The sequence below is a fragment of the Phoxinus phoxinus genome (assembly GCF_949152265.1).
Source record: "Phoxinus phoxinus genome assembly, chromosome: 23".
In the NCBI taxonomy this organism is placed as follows: Eukaryota; Metazoa; Chordata; class Actinopteri; order Cypriniformes; family Leuciscidae; genus Phoxinus; species Phoxinus phoxinus.
This window is the reverse complement of record NC_136898.1, coordinates 11,377,969-11,393,527: the sequence shown is the minus strand read 5'-3', so window position 1 is coordinate 11,393,527 and position 15,559 is coordinate 11,377,969. Positions and strand designations below refer to the sequence as shown.

The 15,559-nt window shown below is 38.5% G+C and overlaps 1 protein-coding gene across 13 annotated transcripts in view; it reads left to right on the top strand.

Annotated features, from left to right (window-relative positions):
* Positions 1-15,559, top strand: part of dlg2 (discs, large homolog 2) — a gene marked incomplete at its 5' end in the record, with an annotated part of 218,398 nt that overhangs the window by 137,957 nt on the left and 64,882 nt on the right. For all 13 annotated transcript variants that reach the window (XM_079600651.1, XM_079600644.1, XM_079600652.1 and 10 more), the window contains one exon: positions 13,988-14,038. In XM_079600651.1, the coding sequence (XP_079456777.1) occupies positions 13,988-14,038 (51 nt within the window). The remainder of the gene's footprint in view (positions 1-13,987; positions 14,039-15,559) is intronic.

Here is a 15,559-nt window from a genome sequence, read left to right as displayed (position 1 = left end):
GAACAATGTCAAGTTCGTCTCTGAGATCATGTCTCTGCAGAGTAAGCTCATGGATTTCAGCTCTGGCCACCTGTAAGTGTTTTTCACAGGCTGTGGCTTTAGCGTTTTTGTCTCTTAGTTCAGTCTTTGCTCTCTCGAGGAGAGTGTCACTTTGTTGGAGTCTTTCGTCGAGTTCTTTACAGGTTTCATTCTCCGACTGTTCTCTTTGGTCTGTGTCGAGGCGAAGATCTTGCAGGGCCTTTCGAAGTCTTTCTACTTCTTTCTGTAGCTCTGGATCTGTGTCGTTCTCTTTCACGGTCTGGAGAAGAAGCTGGTCAAGATGACTTTGGGTGTGGGCCTGGTTCCTCCGGGCCTCCTCTGCTTGAAGCTTTAGCGCTGCTGCTTCCTGCTCCAGGTTGATGTGGCTCTTTTCGCTGAGCCGTGCCTGGGCGACGAGTTTGTGTGCGAGGCTTCCGACGATCTTGGCCCAGTCCTTGTAGTTGTAGCTCTGTGTCGGATCGTGGGTCATCAGTTTGACCAGGTCGGTGTCCAGCTGTTCTCGGCTCAGGGGCTCTGCGTCAGCGGCGTCTCCGGGCAGGAAGTCGGTCGTCATGGCTCTCAACCACAACTCGAGTTCGTCCCACTGGGCAGCCATACTGGACGGCCGTGACCTTGGCACACTGTGGGCGAGAGAGAACACAGAACACACACACAAAGAGACCAATGCAAGTTCGTTTTAAGGTTAACGCTATGATCATACGGCTATGCCGTTTTATGAGAATTTTGGGGCTAACTGATGCCAACAGTTAGTTCGCGGAGCCAATTAACTTGGGTCGTCTGAGGACCTGCACTAGAGGTTGTGACGAGCAGTAGCCTGGCGGGTCACGTGGTGGCCCCGGCTGCTGGTAGTCACTCTACTGCTTAGCTTCCTTGATGGCTCTCTCAGGTTACTGTTTCTAGGTGAAATGAAAGAAACAAATCACAACAGAACAAAGGATAGAACAGATCAAAGTGAAATAAGATCAAACAATAGTAACACGGTATGTGTTAGAGAGAATAAGGAGGCCTAAGCCTATTACCACTGCCAGAGTTTACGATAGGGCCTACAGGTGAGTGGGGGCTATCGGGGTAGAAAACCTAGGAAGATGGTGAGGCTTGGATAAAAGGGATATAGGCCAAACACTTAAATGACCGGGGAATATCTAGTATTCTGTGGCTTATACTAAGTGTATGGGTTTTACCTCATTTAGTTTGCCTGGGGTGAAATGAGGTCACTCAGGTGGGAGCCGGCGGCGCGGTCAACCTTCTTGACGGTCCCAAACACTCGACCGCAGTGGACCCGGGCCCTCTGTTACTCTGTGTACCACGGTGCGACCTTCTCAAACAACTTGCGACCTTAAACACAACCTGGCAACGCCAAGGTGTCAACTGCCAGACAGCACGACAAAAATGGGGTTTTCCCCGGAACCCGGCCCCTGCAGCAGGCCCTGGTTCAGGTACTTGTCCCGAAATTGCCTTGTGTGTCAGCTGGCGTGGTTGACTTTACCCTTGGAGTGCTAAATTGCTGATGTAGCAGTTGCGTGCCACCCCAATGGTAAGAGACAGAGGAGTCCGAGACTCACGCACGGCCGGTGTCGGTCGTGACGACCAGGTGACCCCGCTCGCTGGAAACCAACCAGAGATGACTGTCAAATCACCACAGCGCCCTAGGGAGAACTACACATAAACACACAAAAAGGGGTAAACAGGTGAAAGTTAAAGTCAATTAAGGCTTTCTTGTTTAACCAAGTTTAGTAATTATCTATGTAGAAATAAAGGCAAAGGCTTTGAAATAATGGTAAAACAAAAAGGGAATTATGATAACGTTGGTGATTATCAGAATAACCTAACCTAAAAGAGAGATAAGAAAATTAGGAATAAAAGTAATAATTTTTTTTTTTTTGAAAAAAAAAAAATTAATAATAAAAAATTTTTTTTAATAAAATAAAATAATGAAAAGTCAGGATGACCCCAGAAGAAGAGACAGGCCGCAGTAGTGGGTCTGTCCCACAAAAGGGGCGTACCTCCTCTCAGCGGTCACCCTGTTTGAACAGACAAACTCATTCAAATTAAATTCAACTGGTTTAAATTCGAATTTAAATAAGCCTGTGCAGAAATGTAAAAATCAGAGTGATATTTTATAATAATCCAGATGACGTTAAGGCATCAGTAATTACTATGAAATAATCAGAAGGGAAAGATGAAATAAGTACACACTTCAAAAGAGTGAAAGGGGAAAAAGAGTGGCACCGACTTAGTATCCACAAGGCCACGCGGTGGCGCTGTTTCCTTCTAGTGGATGACAGTGGCTGCCAGCCAAACAAGATTTAAATCCAAAATTTAAATCTGATTTAACTCGAATTTAGATAAGCGTGTAAGGGAATTGAGAACTCAGAATGATATCGAATAATAACTTAGATGCATTAAAGTATCAGTAATTATTATAAAATAATCAGACGAGAAAACAGAAATAAAGCAATTCACACAGAATTGGAAACAGAGAAGCGAGTTGAATGAACCGCTTTAGCGGGAGGCGGCCACTGGGTGGCGGACTTCCCTCTATGGGCTCTCAATGGCTGGGCTGGGATTTAATTTAAGTTTTAATTCACCTCTTGTTTGAACCAAACTCAAAGTAAATGTACCAGTCACAAGCAGGAAAATTGTCTAACACAAAATAATATTCGCACGAGCAAAGCTGGAAATGCCAATAATTATTGAGAATTTAGACATAAGCTAATTCACTATTCATCATAGAACACTTGAATTTAGCAGTACGAGAGCATTATCTGAAACGGCCACGAGATGGCGTAGTCGCGCTCATGCAGGCTGACGTCAGTGGGAGGCGGTGCTCACGCAGGGTGACGTCGTTGGGGCACGTATTTTGAGACTTGAACACCTAAAAGGACCTCTGGTGTTTAGTCCGCGGAATTACAACCAATTTTAAATGTGACTCTAAAGAGCTCAGAGCGTTCAGCTCAGTCACGTGCTGATTTTCTGCAATAAAATCACAAAGGAAACAAGATCTCTACAGATCTTCGGGTGCTATACTGCACAAGAGAGAACGTGTCAGGACTTCTTCACTGCACTTTATTACTCAAATGTGGAAAACAGGAATTATCATCTGTTGTTGGGTTCCCGTAAACATTTAACCACAATAGCACTTATGATTTAAAAATGTCTTAGGTTTACAAAATGGGTAGCTAATCCAATTTTCGACCAGGAGTTATCGTTATTTTAACGATCTAATATTATTATTAGGCCTATTATCGAAACGGAGGAGACTCGCTCTGTTCCAATCTACCGCGTGAACAAAGAAACTCGTTTGATTTCAAGCGGGCTAAAGCAATATTAATTACAGGCTGAACAGAGATTCTTTTCTCTAGGACATTTACCGGTATTGCCACTTCCAGCGTCTGTTAATATGCTTGAGCTGAGCTGGCTCGGCGCCAGTCAGTTCTTCAGTGAGCGCGCGTGGGTTCGCATTTGGGCGCGCGCGTTTCCTCACTGAACCGCGTGGACTCTCGCTGGAGCGCGCGCGTGGGTAACACAATATTAAGAATGTACAGTCCGAGACATGTACAGAGATTCTGTTCTCTTTACCGAAACAATATTAATATAATACATCGAAGTTTATTTTAGCAATTAACAAGGGCTGAAAATGTTAAACATATCTTAGCAGGGGTCAATTTGCTTTGACTGAGATCGGCTTCGTGCCTTCTAACAGTCCTTCAGTGAGCGCGCGTGGTTTTTGCCTTACTAGGGCGCGCTTGTTTCCTCAATGGGAGCGCGTGCGTTACATTAATACACAATATAGACCGACTGAAACTGATTTGCTCGTAAAACACAAAGTTTGAGAGTGCCCGCATTCTCCACCAAAATGTAATCTATATGCCTCGGACTCTTGGTCCGTATGAATTAGCTCAAATGATCTATAGGGAATTTTAATAACTAATCATGAATATGATTAATATTCTGCATATTACTTTACATTAAATTATCGAAATTGAAAATGTCTAGATTATACGAATATATGAATAATTGATCACAACGTCTTATAATTCCTCATTCAGATATCAATAATCTTATTTAATTTCGATTATGAGATAACCTTTAAGGGAAATTCATGTAATGATCAAATAGGTGTTTGTCCTGCAAAAACCATCAAAGATCACCCATCAACCTCTCAGTAAAGCTATCTCCTTATAACCTCCAAGAAACATTAATTTTCTGGCCGTGAACATTAATTTTCCTGTGTTTATAAAATTAAAACTAGTAAATAATAAGAGCTCTGGCAGCTCTTGGATCTTTTAATCTCATTGACGTTTGTGGTTTTACAAGCGTTTTTTTCACAGACACAGTCTTGAATATATTGTTTTAATAAATGCAAACTACAGAATATAACGGATTACACATATTGATTATACACCGATTATATCTATGTACATAATTTACAGTAAACAATACAAGACACGAATAGCGGATAAGAGAGAGAAGTTGAGAGAGAGAGATTTCTGAGGAGGGGCGCGCCGTGCCGACGCACGCGTGGAGGTTGTAGAGAGAGAGAGAGAGAGAGAGAGAGAGAATGGTCACGAGTGGCCATAGAACAGCTAAAATCACAGACCATTGAGAGAGCCATCAATCGAAACACCTTAAAACATTAAAACTCGTTAGAGTTTGATATACTTGCAAAAGGTTCGTTTGTGTGCACGAGCTGTGTCCAGCCTGCACGTGTTCTCGGAGCAGAGTGCGCGCGCTCGTGCTGAGGCGCGCGTGCTTGTTGCCAGAGCAAGCTGTTCGCGGGAGTTTCGAAGAAGGCGCCTCTTTGGAAGGGAAGTTGCTGAAGGAATTCAGGCTTCGTTCGTTTGACTCGTAGGTGGAAACGAACACAGTGGAATTTGAAAATTAAACAAAAGACTGAGATAAAGCAAATAAAAGGAGGGAACTCCTGAAGGAGTTCAGGTCCGAAGATTTCACATGATGAGCAGACGAAGGCAGGACGCGAGAGCAGAGAGAGCAGAAAGAGCTTTGCTCTTTCCTTTAAAGACTGTATGGGTCACTCCTTCGTTCGGCGCGTTGTCCAATCACCTTCAGTGATCTGGGAGCGGGAGAATCTTCTTTGTCCTGCCAGAAGACCCCAGTCTGTGTAGTTTATGACAGGGCTTTGCCTTAGTCATTTCTATGACTAAAAAGGATTCATCTAGTAATAATCATATCATTGCAGTCTATTATCGAGATTCAACTCCGTTAGGTCTCAAGATTTAAAATGGTATCAAACACATTCAGGTTGGATTATATGATAACGAAGTTACATAAGATATACAGATTAGAAGCATTTAGATTTTGATTAATACACCTTAAAACTTACATTAAATCCCAAAACTGTCGTGACATATAAATGGCAACACATAATACATTTGGTAATGTTTTAAATATGATTCGTTTGAAGAAAAGTCTCTTGTGTGTGTGTGCGTATCTCTCTGGAGACGTGGGTGTTCTGTCACGTGTGTTCCTTGGAATTTTTGGGGTGTCGTGTTACGTGTCTCTTTGTGTGTGTGTAATGGAGAAAGAGACAGAGACCTCTTGTTTGTTCACACAACGAATGAAGTGTTTGCAAGAAATCACGATTCACTAAATTTGATAAGCACCTGTCCGGATGTCAATGTTGCTACAGATGTATGAGAGAGATTTGATGAATGGTTTGAAACAGGTCTTGGCTCAAATAAACAGTTGGTTTTGAGTAATGGTTGACAACCAATGAGACAGGGCAGACTAGGATTACTTAAAGTATTTACAATAAATCAATAAAATAACAATATATTACAATCATTTAGTTGCAGCAGAATTACACTGCAAATATAGGGAGGGAGGGAGGGGTTGAATTGGGCAATGGGGGGTCTTCAAGTCAAAAAAGTTGAGAACCACTGGTTTAGAGAAATTAACCCTGTAAAGCCTAGTGTATGAAATAATACTCAGAAACATACATACATATGTTACTCAACATGTTGTTGATCAAGGTTTTATGACTCATACCTGTATATGATATCGGTATTGAGCTCACATTCAAAGAGGGAAATTGCTATTTGGTGCAGTGGTATTTATATGGCCCAAAAGTGAGCATGCTGAATAAATATAAATTATCCTAATATATTTAGGGTGTGACAATGCACAATTTTGGGTTCACTAGAATGAGATGAGCCTATATTTTAACACTGCTTTTAAGAAATCTTCAATGACAAAAACATATTTGAATGAAAGTCACAAAATGCAAAACAATGCAGATGCATTTTGAAATGTTGGCAGCCCTGCAAGCACTGTAAAAGGTTTTGCCACAAACTCAACTCGTCATCTTGATATCGCAAGAAAGCTTTTTAACTTGACGGGAAATATCTTCACATGGCATACGATCACGTGGCTCACCCCTATTCTATATCTCCCAATAATAATTTTATGACAGCAAAAAGACACGTGCACCACGACCTGAAGGTGAACTTTTTTAGTATGCTTTAGTAATCACACAGTTTTGATCATGTTAGAGGCCTTAGAAATGTGTGTATCAAATATGATAGTAGACTATATAGAGTTGAAGCTTTGTTCCAAAACCTTATGTGTTGCCTACCCAGGCAGCATTACAATGAAGGCACGTACAATAAAATGATCCCAGAAAGCTGAGTATGCAAATCTGAAAAGTGTGAACAGTGCATGTTATAAAAGGCATTTATATCCAATATTTCTGTGTTTTGTATTTTTATGTATATTAGAGGACAGTTCTGTCAAACCCAATTGGAGAATACAATGTGCTTCACATGAAGCCACCTACAGTATGTAGAGCATTCCAAATCAGTCAATTATGAGATTCCATTTAGTATTCTTAATTTTTTGAAGTTGTAGATACAACATTATTGGAGTATGTTTTACAAAAAAAATGCTATTTCAGTTTTTCTGCTTCAAAATGTAATATTTAATTAATTGTGATACTTGCCGTTTCTTTGTAATTAATAGTGAAATTTATTATCAATTTCAGAGTAAAAATGGTTTGGCAGCACAACGCTTTTCATTTTGAATCAGAACTAAAGAGCTAGATAAATGCAGGAGGAGAAAACATTGAGCACATGATAGAACAGGTGATGGGATTGAGTGAAAGAACACAGAGAGGGAAAGTAGTGTTGAATCAGACACTAACACAGAGCGATAAGTACTCGGCACGAAGCGCAAAGAGCGCGCACACAAACACGTTAACAACACCGCTTGACCTTGAGTCGGTAGAGGAAGGTTTTGTCTGTTTCCTGCAAACTCCAAAATAATGTGTTTTTTACTATTGCAGTGTTGTAATTTGACCGTGTCCAGAAACAGCAATCCATTTATGAACAACCTAAAACGCTCTTTTTTTAATAATTTTTTTTGCTTCAGCTTGTTTGTTATAGGAAAGATAAATCACAAATAATATATCTTTAACCACTCAATTGTTTCTCCTAAACGGCAATGAGATTAATGGAGGTTAAAAAGATTATCTTCCTCCATTACATCAGAAAGATATCATGAGAAATATCTCACTATTCTTCCTCTGTTTCATTAAAAGAATCTCCTCCGTTCCACATGGCTCTTACACACACCCTTCACGTTCACCGAGGATAATCTAATTTGATTCTCGTTTCTCTGCCGGCATCTCAGTAATGAAATATTAATATCAAGGCATATCCAGATGACTGTGGATGTGCCGTGTTTTAGTCAAAGCGCCATACTTCCATCAACAATGCGAGATCGACCGTGACATCCTGAATCCAGCAACACTCTTAATGCTGTTAAGACGGTTTAATTGCTTTTCCCTCTTTTTTTCTGCTGTTCTCAATTTAAAGCCTGCTGTGGACTTGTGTTGGAGTACGTCTGAGATTATGATGATTATCAGCTGTTTTAAACATCAATCTGTGTTCTAATAACTTCTAATATCCTAATACGAGTGAACAAGAGAGTGAAGATGGAGTTCTGGGAAAAGAAAACACTATGATGGATTGCTCCAGTAGAGCAGGTGTTCACTCTGAGTTTAGCCTATAAACACTGTGTGTGTGTGTGTCTGCGTGCGTGCGTGCGGGTGTGTGCATGTTCTGTGCTCTCAAAATGTAAATCTCTAAAGTAGAATGAATTCACTGACCCATTTTTTGTTGAGAACTTTATTTTATCATTACTACAATATGGATGCTGGAAACTTGAAAATGGAAACTTAAAATGCTGGGATTTAACGTATGCTGCGTTTTAGATTTATGTGCATAATCTTTGAATTATCTGAGTTGTGGGAGGGGTAGTAGATCGATAACAGAACTAGCGTTAAAATGTGTTGCTGTGATTGGAGGTATTGGAGGCCTGTGTGATCCATCCATTACAATTTCTTTCATAACTATCTTACGTTTTGGCTAATTTGTATGAATTCGTACGATTGCAGTCATACAATTTTGTACGATCTGCTTACGCCCCAGTGACGGTTGTGTTTAGGGATGGGGTAGGGGTGGACCCTCATTTTTTTAATAAAAATTTTACATTTTCATAATTGATTCACATCATACGTTTTCCTATGAAATTGCACCTCATAAAGTAGTTACGTTTCATGTGAGATTGGGTTGATCCATTGGATTGAGTCGCTGTTGAGGAGATATAAAGACTCCATACTTCCCCAGAGAAAAAGAAAGGTGTGCTGCAGTAAACCCAGCGGGAAAGGACCGAATCAAGCTCATTATGCATGTATTCATGGCATATATTTATCCTGCGCACACACACATTCACTCACCCAGTACAGTGTCATCTGTTCACTTTATTAAAAGGAACCTCAGTTGCTTTAGTGTGCAGATTTGCCTCAGGTTCAATTCTATGTGGGCTTTGTGATGTTTATCAAGGAAGTGTCAAGGCTAGTTGAAAAATCTAGCTTAAAAGACAGATTTTCATGGAAAAAAATTAGAAATGTCACTTTCATCTGTTGATGCTTCTGAAAGATGTTGAAAAAAGCAAGAGTGTGTGAAACTGCCAAAAATATAAAGGAGAGCAGTAGACCTTTGTCAGAGAAGATGAAATATTTATTTTGATGCAAACACAAAACATATAGGCCTAGACTATGTTATAATGCTGGATGTCTTTCCAAAATCTTCTGGTTGTCAAAATTATAGGTGTTAGGTAGACTATAATGTATAAAGATGCACAGTTATGCTTAAGATACAGATAAACAGGTTTGGTCAAAATCTAAGGCAAGCTTTTTTTATTATTATTATACTGTACATATCTAATTACCATTCTAAAAGTTTTTTTTAAAGAAATTAATACTTTTTTTCCAGCAAGGATGCATTACATTGGTTAAAATAGTATTGACACTGAAGGCATTTATAATGTTACTAAATAGTTCTGTTTTTAAACTACTGTTCTTTTGAACTTTCTATTCATCAAATCATTTTTAAAAAGTATCACGATTTCCACATAAATATTAAGCAGTGCAGCTGTTTTCATCACTGATATAATAATTAACGTTTCTTGAGCACCAAATCAGCATGGTCGAAAAAGTGTAGAAACAACTTTCACTCAGAAATTGCTAGTAAATTTCACAATTAATTACAAAGAAATGGCAAGTAACACGTTGAATTAAACATGACATTTTGAAGAAGAAGAACTGAATTAGTATTTTCTTGTAAAACGCACTCTTTGTTTTATTTGCAACTTCAATACAACAATGATTTCATGTGACTGAAGACTAGAGTAATTAATGTCTGCTGAAAATTCAGCTTTGCCATCACAGGAATAAATTACATTTTTAAATATATTAAAATAGAAAACGTGTTATATTGTAATAATATTACACATTTTATTACTGCATTTGTGATTTAAATAAATGCATCCTTGTTGGTAAATTATCTTTTATTTAATACCAAAAATAATTATCTCATGTACTGTAAGCTCAGTATTTGCATGTATTATGTATTTTGTGTGCTTTTTAGACTATTGCATAGGTAGCTTAGCAACATGTTATTGTAAAACTCTATTGAAAGATTAGTCTTTTGTGTGTTCCATGATGGTTATGCTGCCTTAGAAAGTACAGTAGATGACTATATAGGCAATAGACTGAAAGGCAGCTCGCTAATTTTGACACATGCACTACAGTTTCAATCTTAACCCGCTGTTGCCTATAGTTTAAGACCTGGCGAGAAATCTGGCTAAGTACTGTTAATTATGAAGCCTCCACTGTGCTCACTTTGTAACTGTAGTGGGAACAAAGCTCAGTTAGAATTAGCGTTAAAGATAATCAAGGGGGCGACAGGATTAATAGAGCATTATTGTGAGCGTGCTCAGTCTGTGTAGCTGTTGAATAACTTCTACCTAGCTTCAGCAAAATGACCCCTTCTGCCTACTTTTAACAGCATCTTTGTTTCCATTAGCTGTCAGGAATAACAGTGGTTAGTTCATAGTGCTAATTAGTGCACATGGGTGTGTACTGAGGAAAGCGAGTCTTATTGAGTCGCAGCCTGAGGGATATTTCGTGTTTAATCACCGCGATGGGCGTAAATAATATGCCGTCCCATCGGCCAGAGCTCTAAAGGGAAAGCTTCAGCTTGAAGTGCCCAGTTCCTGCAATATAGTCAAACAGTCGTCATGGAAACATGACCCGCTCTGTGTCGTTTGCACAAGCTGTGTGGATGAACGCATTCAAGCGCGTCGTACATTCGCGGGTTTGTGTGTCGCCACATTTGCAGTGACTCACCAGTTTAATGTGAGCTTTTTACGCCCCGGACGCTGCATCGTGAACTCCCCTCTGCAGCTGCACTCACCCTCGGTCCCCAGCGTCTCACATTTGCAACACCATGCGGCTCAGAATGCTAATGCCACTCAAAACTCAGTAATTGGGTCATTTCTTCAGGGGGAAGATGGAAAGGCCATGTTTGTCTTGACCTAAAGAAAAGTTCTCCAAATGAAGTGCGTATGATTATCAGTGTCTTAAGTCGGCTGATAAGGGGGTTTGTTCTGTTCTGATGAGCACTGCCGTTGTTAATGATCTCATTTACTCAGTCTTATTGGTTTCTCATGCACATCTGTCAATTATCACATCCATCAATTATCTCTGTGATTGTGTTTGTAGCCATGTTCAGCTCTGTGTGCTTTGAGAGCGATGGATGCAGGGTGTTCTGAAGAGCTCTCGCTGATGAAACTGTGGAGAAGCGTAGCACCAAACAGAGGAACTTGTGTACACTGGTAATAAATAACATTCTGGCTCTGACAATTAACAAAATGGCCACATCTGATATAGGATTTTGACCAGTTTTAATGGTAAAGCTATTTGAGCTGTTGTGGATCATGTCACGTGGGATATACTGTAGGCATTCGTCGTGGCTGGTAGTGTTTTCTGATGGATCCTCGTGCTAGTAAAGTCTGCTTCCACTGACACGAATTTCTATATTACTTGGTTTCTTAAAGTAAACTCCTTGGGAATTTAAACTTGAGACTGTCCATTTTATTTTATTTAAAATGTATATTTAATGTCTATATTTAAGGGTGGGCGATATGACCAAAATCAAAACGTAGGCTCTTTACAAACGATATGGGCCGGCAAGTTTCAATCCCATAAAAGCCTAGTATTTATCCAGCTCTCAGATTTAATAAAAAAATATCTTAATTTGTGTTCCGAAGATGAACGAAAGTCTTATGGGGTTGGAGCAACATAAGGGTGATTAATTACTGACAGAATTTTCATTTTTGGGTGAACTAACCCTAACAATGACAGCAGGTACTGTAAATTTGGATGCTGTCACTTTAAGAGCGACTACACGGATCCAATATACTCTTGCGTTCATTTGAACTCATAACTGTTACTGTTCACTGTTTACGTTCACTTAAGACATAAATGACTGTTTACTTGCAAAGACATGGATATTTTGACACATGTGTATTTAACCGTTCAAGCCCAATTAGGCGGCAAAAAGCACTCCGTGTTCAGTTCTCACACGCTCTATCAGACAGCGCTCAGAAACAGTCTCTCGGAGAGCGCGCGCATAGAGGTTTCAAGTAAACTGTTTTTAAACCGCAGTGCTTAAAACACATGCAAACGATAAGCTTTATTGGCCGCGCAGCACAGCAACTTCACGTGACCATGGCCGCGATAGAGACGACAGTCCAAAATCTCTACCGGTATATCGCCCACCCCTATCTACTGTATATGTGCTATCTGTCTTTTGATGATAGAACAAAAACACCCATTTTAGCATAATTTTAGAGTACATATTTGCATCCCATCCAAAATTCATCCTGGTGCCAACTCTGGACCAGCTGATCAAATATGTTACCGCATCTTCCCGCATGACTGAAGAACGTCAGCCAGAATTCAACAAATGAATTCATTTGAGAAATGTTGTGGAGTGAGAGACTGCGTTCAGCTCTGCGCTCTTGACATCTGTTTGGTCCTCATGTTTAAGAGCAGGTGTAGTCTAGAGGCTTCTAACTGATGCTGTAAATGAAAGGTCATGTTGCTCTGAGGAGAGCAGTGAGACAGTATTTAGCTATGCCTCTCTCTCTCTTTCTCTCTGTTGAACAGCTGAGGTGGCTGAGGCATAAATGAGCTTGTTCACTGGGTTTCAATTAGCCATGAATGACTGTTTCTCTTTCTCCAGCTGTCTGAAATACTCCCCCCAGTTTAAAAAAAAAGTCAAAATGTGAAACATGGACACTCGCTGTAAAGGCCAAGGCTGCCTTATTATCGAGGCACTTCATTAAATGTCCTTGTTCACGACAAGCTCTCGACAGCACCTGTGAAATGATGTTGGTTACCACCGAATAATGTTATATCATTCCTTAGTTGTTAAAACATACACAAATTGGGTTTACAGAAATGCATTTATTAGATAAAAGGTTATGCATTTCTGCTAGTTGTATACAATTTTAATAATATTTCACAATATTACTGTTTTACTGTATTTGTACTTTTGAATGGTAGTGGATATTCATAATATAATAATAATATATTACATAAAAATCATTGTCACAAAATATAGCCAATTAAGCAAATATATAAGACATTTTATAATAGTTTTAGGATTTTTATGATATAATGTTAAGTATAATAATGTTCATGAATCATGAACAATTATATCAGGGACATTTGTAAGATAATAATGGTGTCTAATAATACAGTGGACATTGTCGATTCTTTGTAATTATTTGTCAGCCTTTAAAACTCTAAAAGCATCTAAAATGGTCTTTCTTAAAATGGCATTTTACTGACCTGACCTCAGACAGGTCCTTGAAGCTGTCAAATGTGGAGCATGTTTGTTGTGTATATGCTCAAATTATGAATGTGAGAGCAGACATACTGGTTTTCAAAAGCTCTTATTGTGTCATGCGGCCATTATTTTAAATTCACTTATTAAAGAATAATTAAGATGAACGTCTCCAATCGAGCACAAACATGACCCTCATTTGAAATTGAACTTGAAATTGGATTAGATGTCTTTCAATGTGCGTTCAGTATGAATTCATCTCTAAAGGGCTGCTTGAGCCAGCATGTCTGCCTCAGAGGCCTGGTCCCATTGTACGAGCAGGTAAATGATTATGGATTTTAGTGTCCGGACTCAGATTTAGACAATTACGGCTGACGCGGTGAGCTGAATAGATATGAGGCTCAATGTCTGCTGAAGATGTATGAAAGCCCCGGTCCTATTTCAGTCAAGGAGAATGAGATGAATGCTGATGTTTTTCAGAGTTTATTTGACTTATCCTTTCAAGGTAATGTATGTAGCATCACTTTAGCAATCACAGCGGGTTTAATTCAGTCCTTTAGCTATCACATAATGTTTTGAACTGTTATGAACCTCTTTCCACATCATTTGCCTGCTGCAGTTTGAGGATGATATTGTGGCATCACAGTTAGTGTGACGGTTAAATGATTAATGCCCTTTTTGAATTGCATTTGCAAACACATCTAATGGGATTTTATTTTTTTTCCCTCCAATAGGTAAATGGGACAGAAATTGAATATGAATTTGAAGAGATTACATTAGAGCGGGTAAGTGTCTGTCTCTTTCTCACATCCATAGATACATGCTGTAACCGTAGGCACATATTAGGCACATGTCATATTTTATGCTCGCGTGGATTCTTCCGCCTGGTAATCCAATCATTCACAGCTTGGCTTGTGAGCATGATCTTGAAACGTGTAAACATAAAACATGACCAATCACGGTACGAGTTTAGCCTGTGATTAGTAATAACTTGTCTAGTCATTGTGTGGGAATGCTCTCGGGAAGGGAATTTGCCTGACCAAAATATCAACCTGTCAATTCAAATCTAAAACTTTTTATTATTTTTTATTATTATGTAACTATTATTCAATACGATTTTTAATTAATATTTTTATTCAGGAGGGATGCATTAAATTGATCAAATGGCAGTAAAGACATAAGTACATAATGGTACATAAGATTTATATTATAAATAAACGCCTGCTCTTGTAATTCTATAAACAAATAATTAAAATAATATATATACGGTAATATATTAGGCAGTGCAACTGTTTTTAACATTGATAAAAAAGAAGCCACGGAATAACAAAAAAAGTAATTGCGGCTATTTATTTCACAAATAAAAAGAAAAAAAACATCAGAATTGTGAGGTATAAACTCGCAATTGCGAGGGAAAAAAGTCAGAATTGCGAGTTTATATCTCGCAAATCTTTTTTTGTGTAACATTAATTATTACAAAATATAACAAAATAGTTAAATAAATAATTAGTTACATTTTGTCATTTTTATATGTATGTAATATATATATATATATATGTAATATATATATATATATATATATATAATATATATGTAATATATATGTAATATTATTATATATATATAATGAATATATTTTTTATGAATTATTATATTCTAATAATTATTATAATTAATACTTTTGTAGATCAATGTAATTAAGTATAATGATTGATTTATATTTATTATAATCTATATTTGCACTTTTAATCACATGCTAAATTTAATTTAACTACAAATTAAATGCTGATCTTACTCTTTAACCATGAACATATGTAGTTATCAAAATTTCTCAAAATTAATTTATTTATTTCTACACTAATATATTACATTTCCATTTATACGTACATATTTATAAATGCATTGTTGTTCATTAAGAATGCCGTTGTAGTGCATTATATATACAAGCTCGATAGAAAGTAATACTGAAGATTTAATTCACACAGATATCACTGAAGCCTCTTAATTGGGCCACTGTATGTGCTTTATTTACAAGTGAAAGCCTGGGGTGCACAGTGGAGGCAGTGTGAGAGAAAGAGAGAGAGAATTAGACGGCTGCAGATGACATTCTGGCAGCTGCAATCGGATCCACATGACTAGACACAGAGCACGGACAATAGCAAAGGTCAACTAGACCAGAGGGAACACAGATTTGTCCGACCCTGGAGCCGTGAGGCGGAGAGTGTATGTTCGAGGCTCTCTGCAGACTCAACTGAGATTACATGTTGGAAAATTGGATGCAAACTTAAGCGATAACTCTGCTGCAA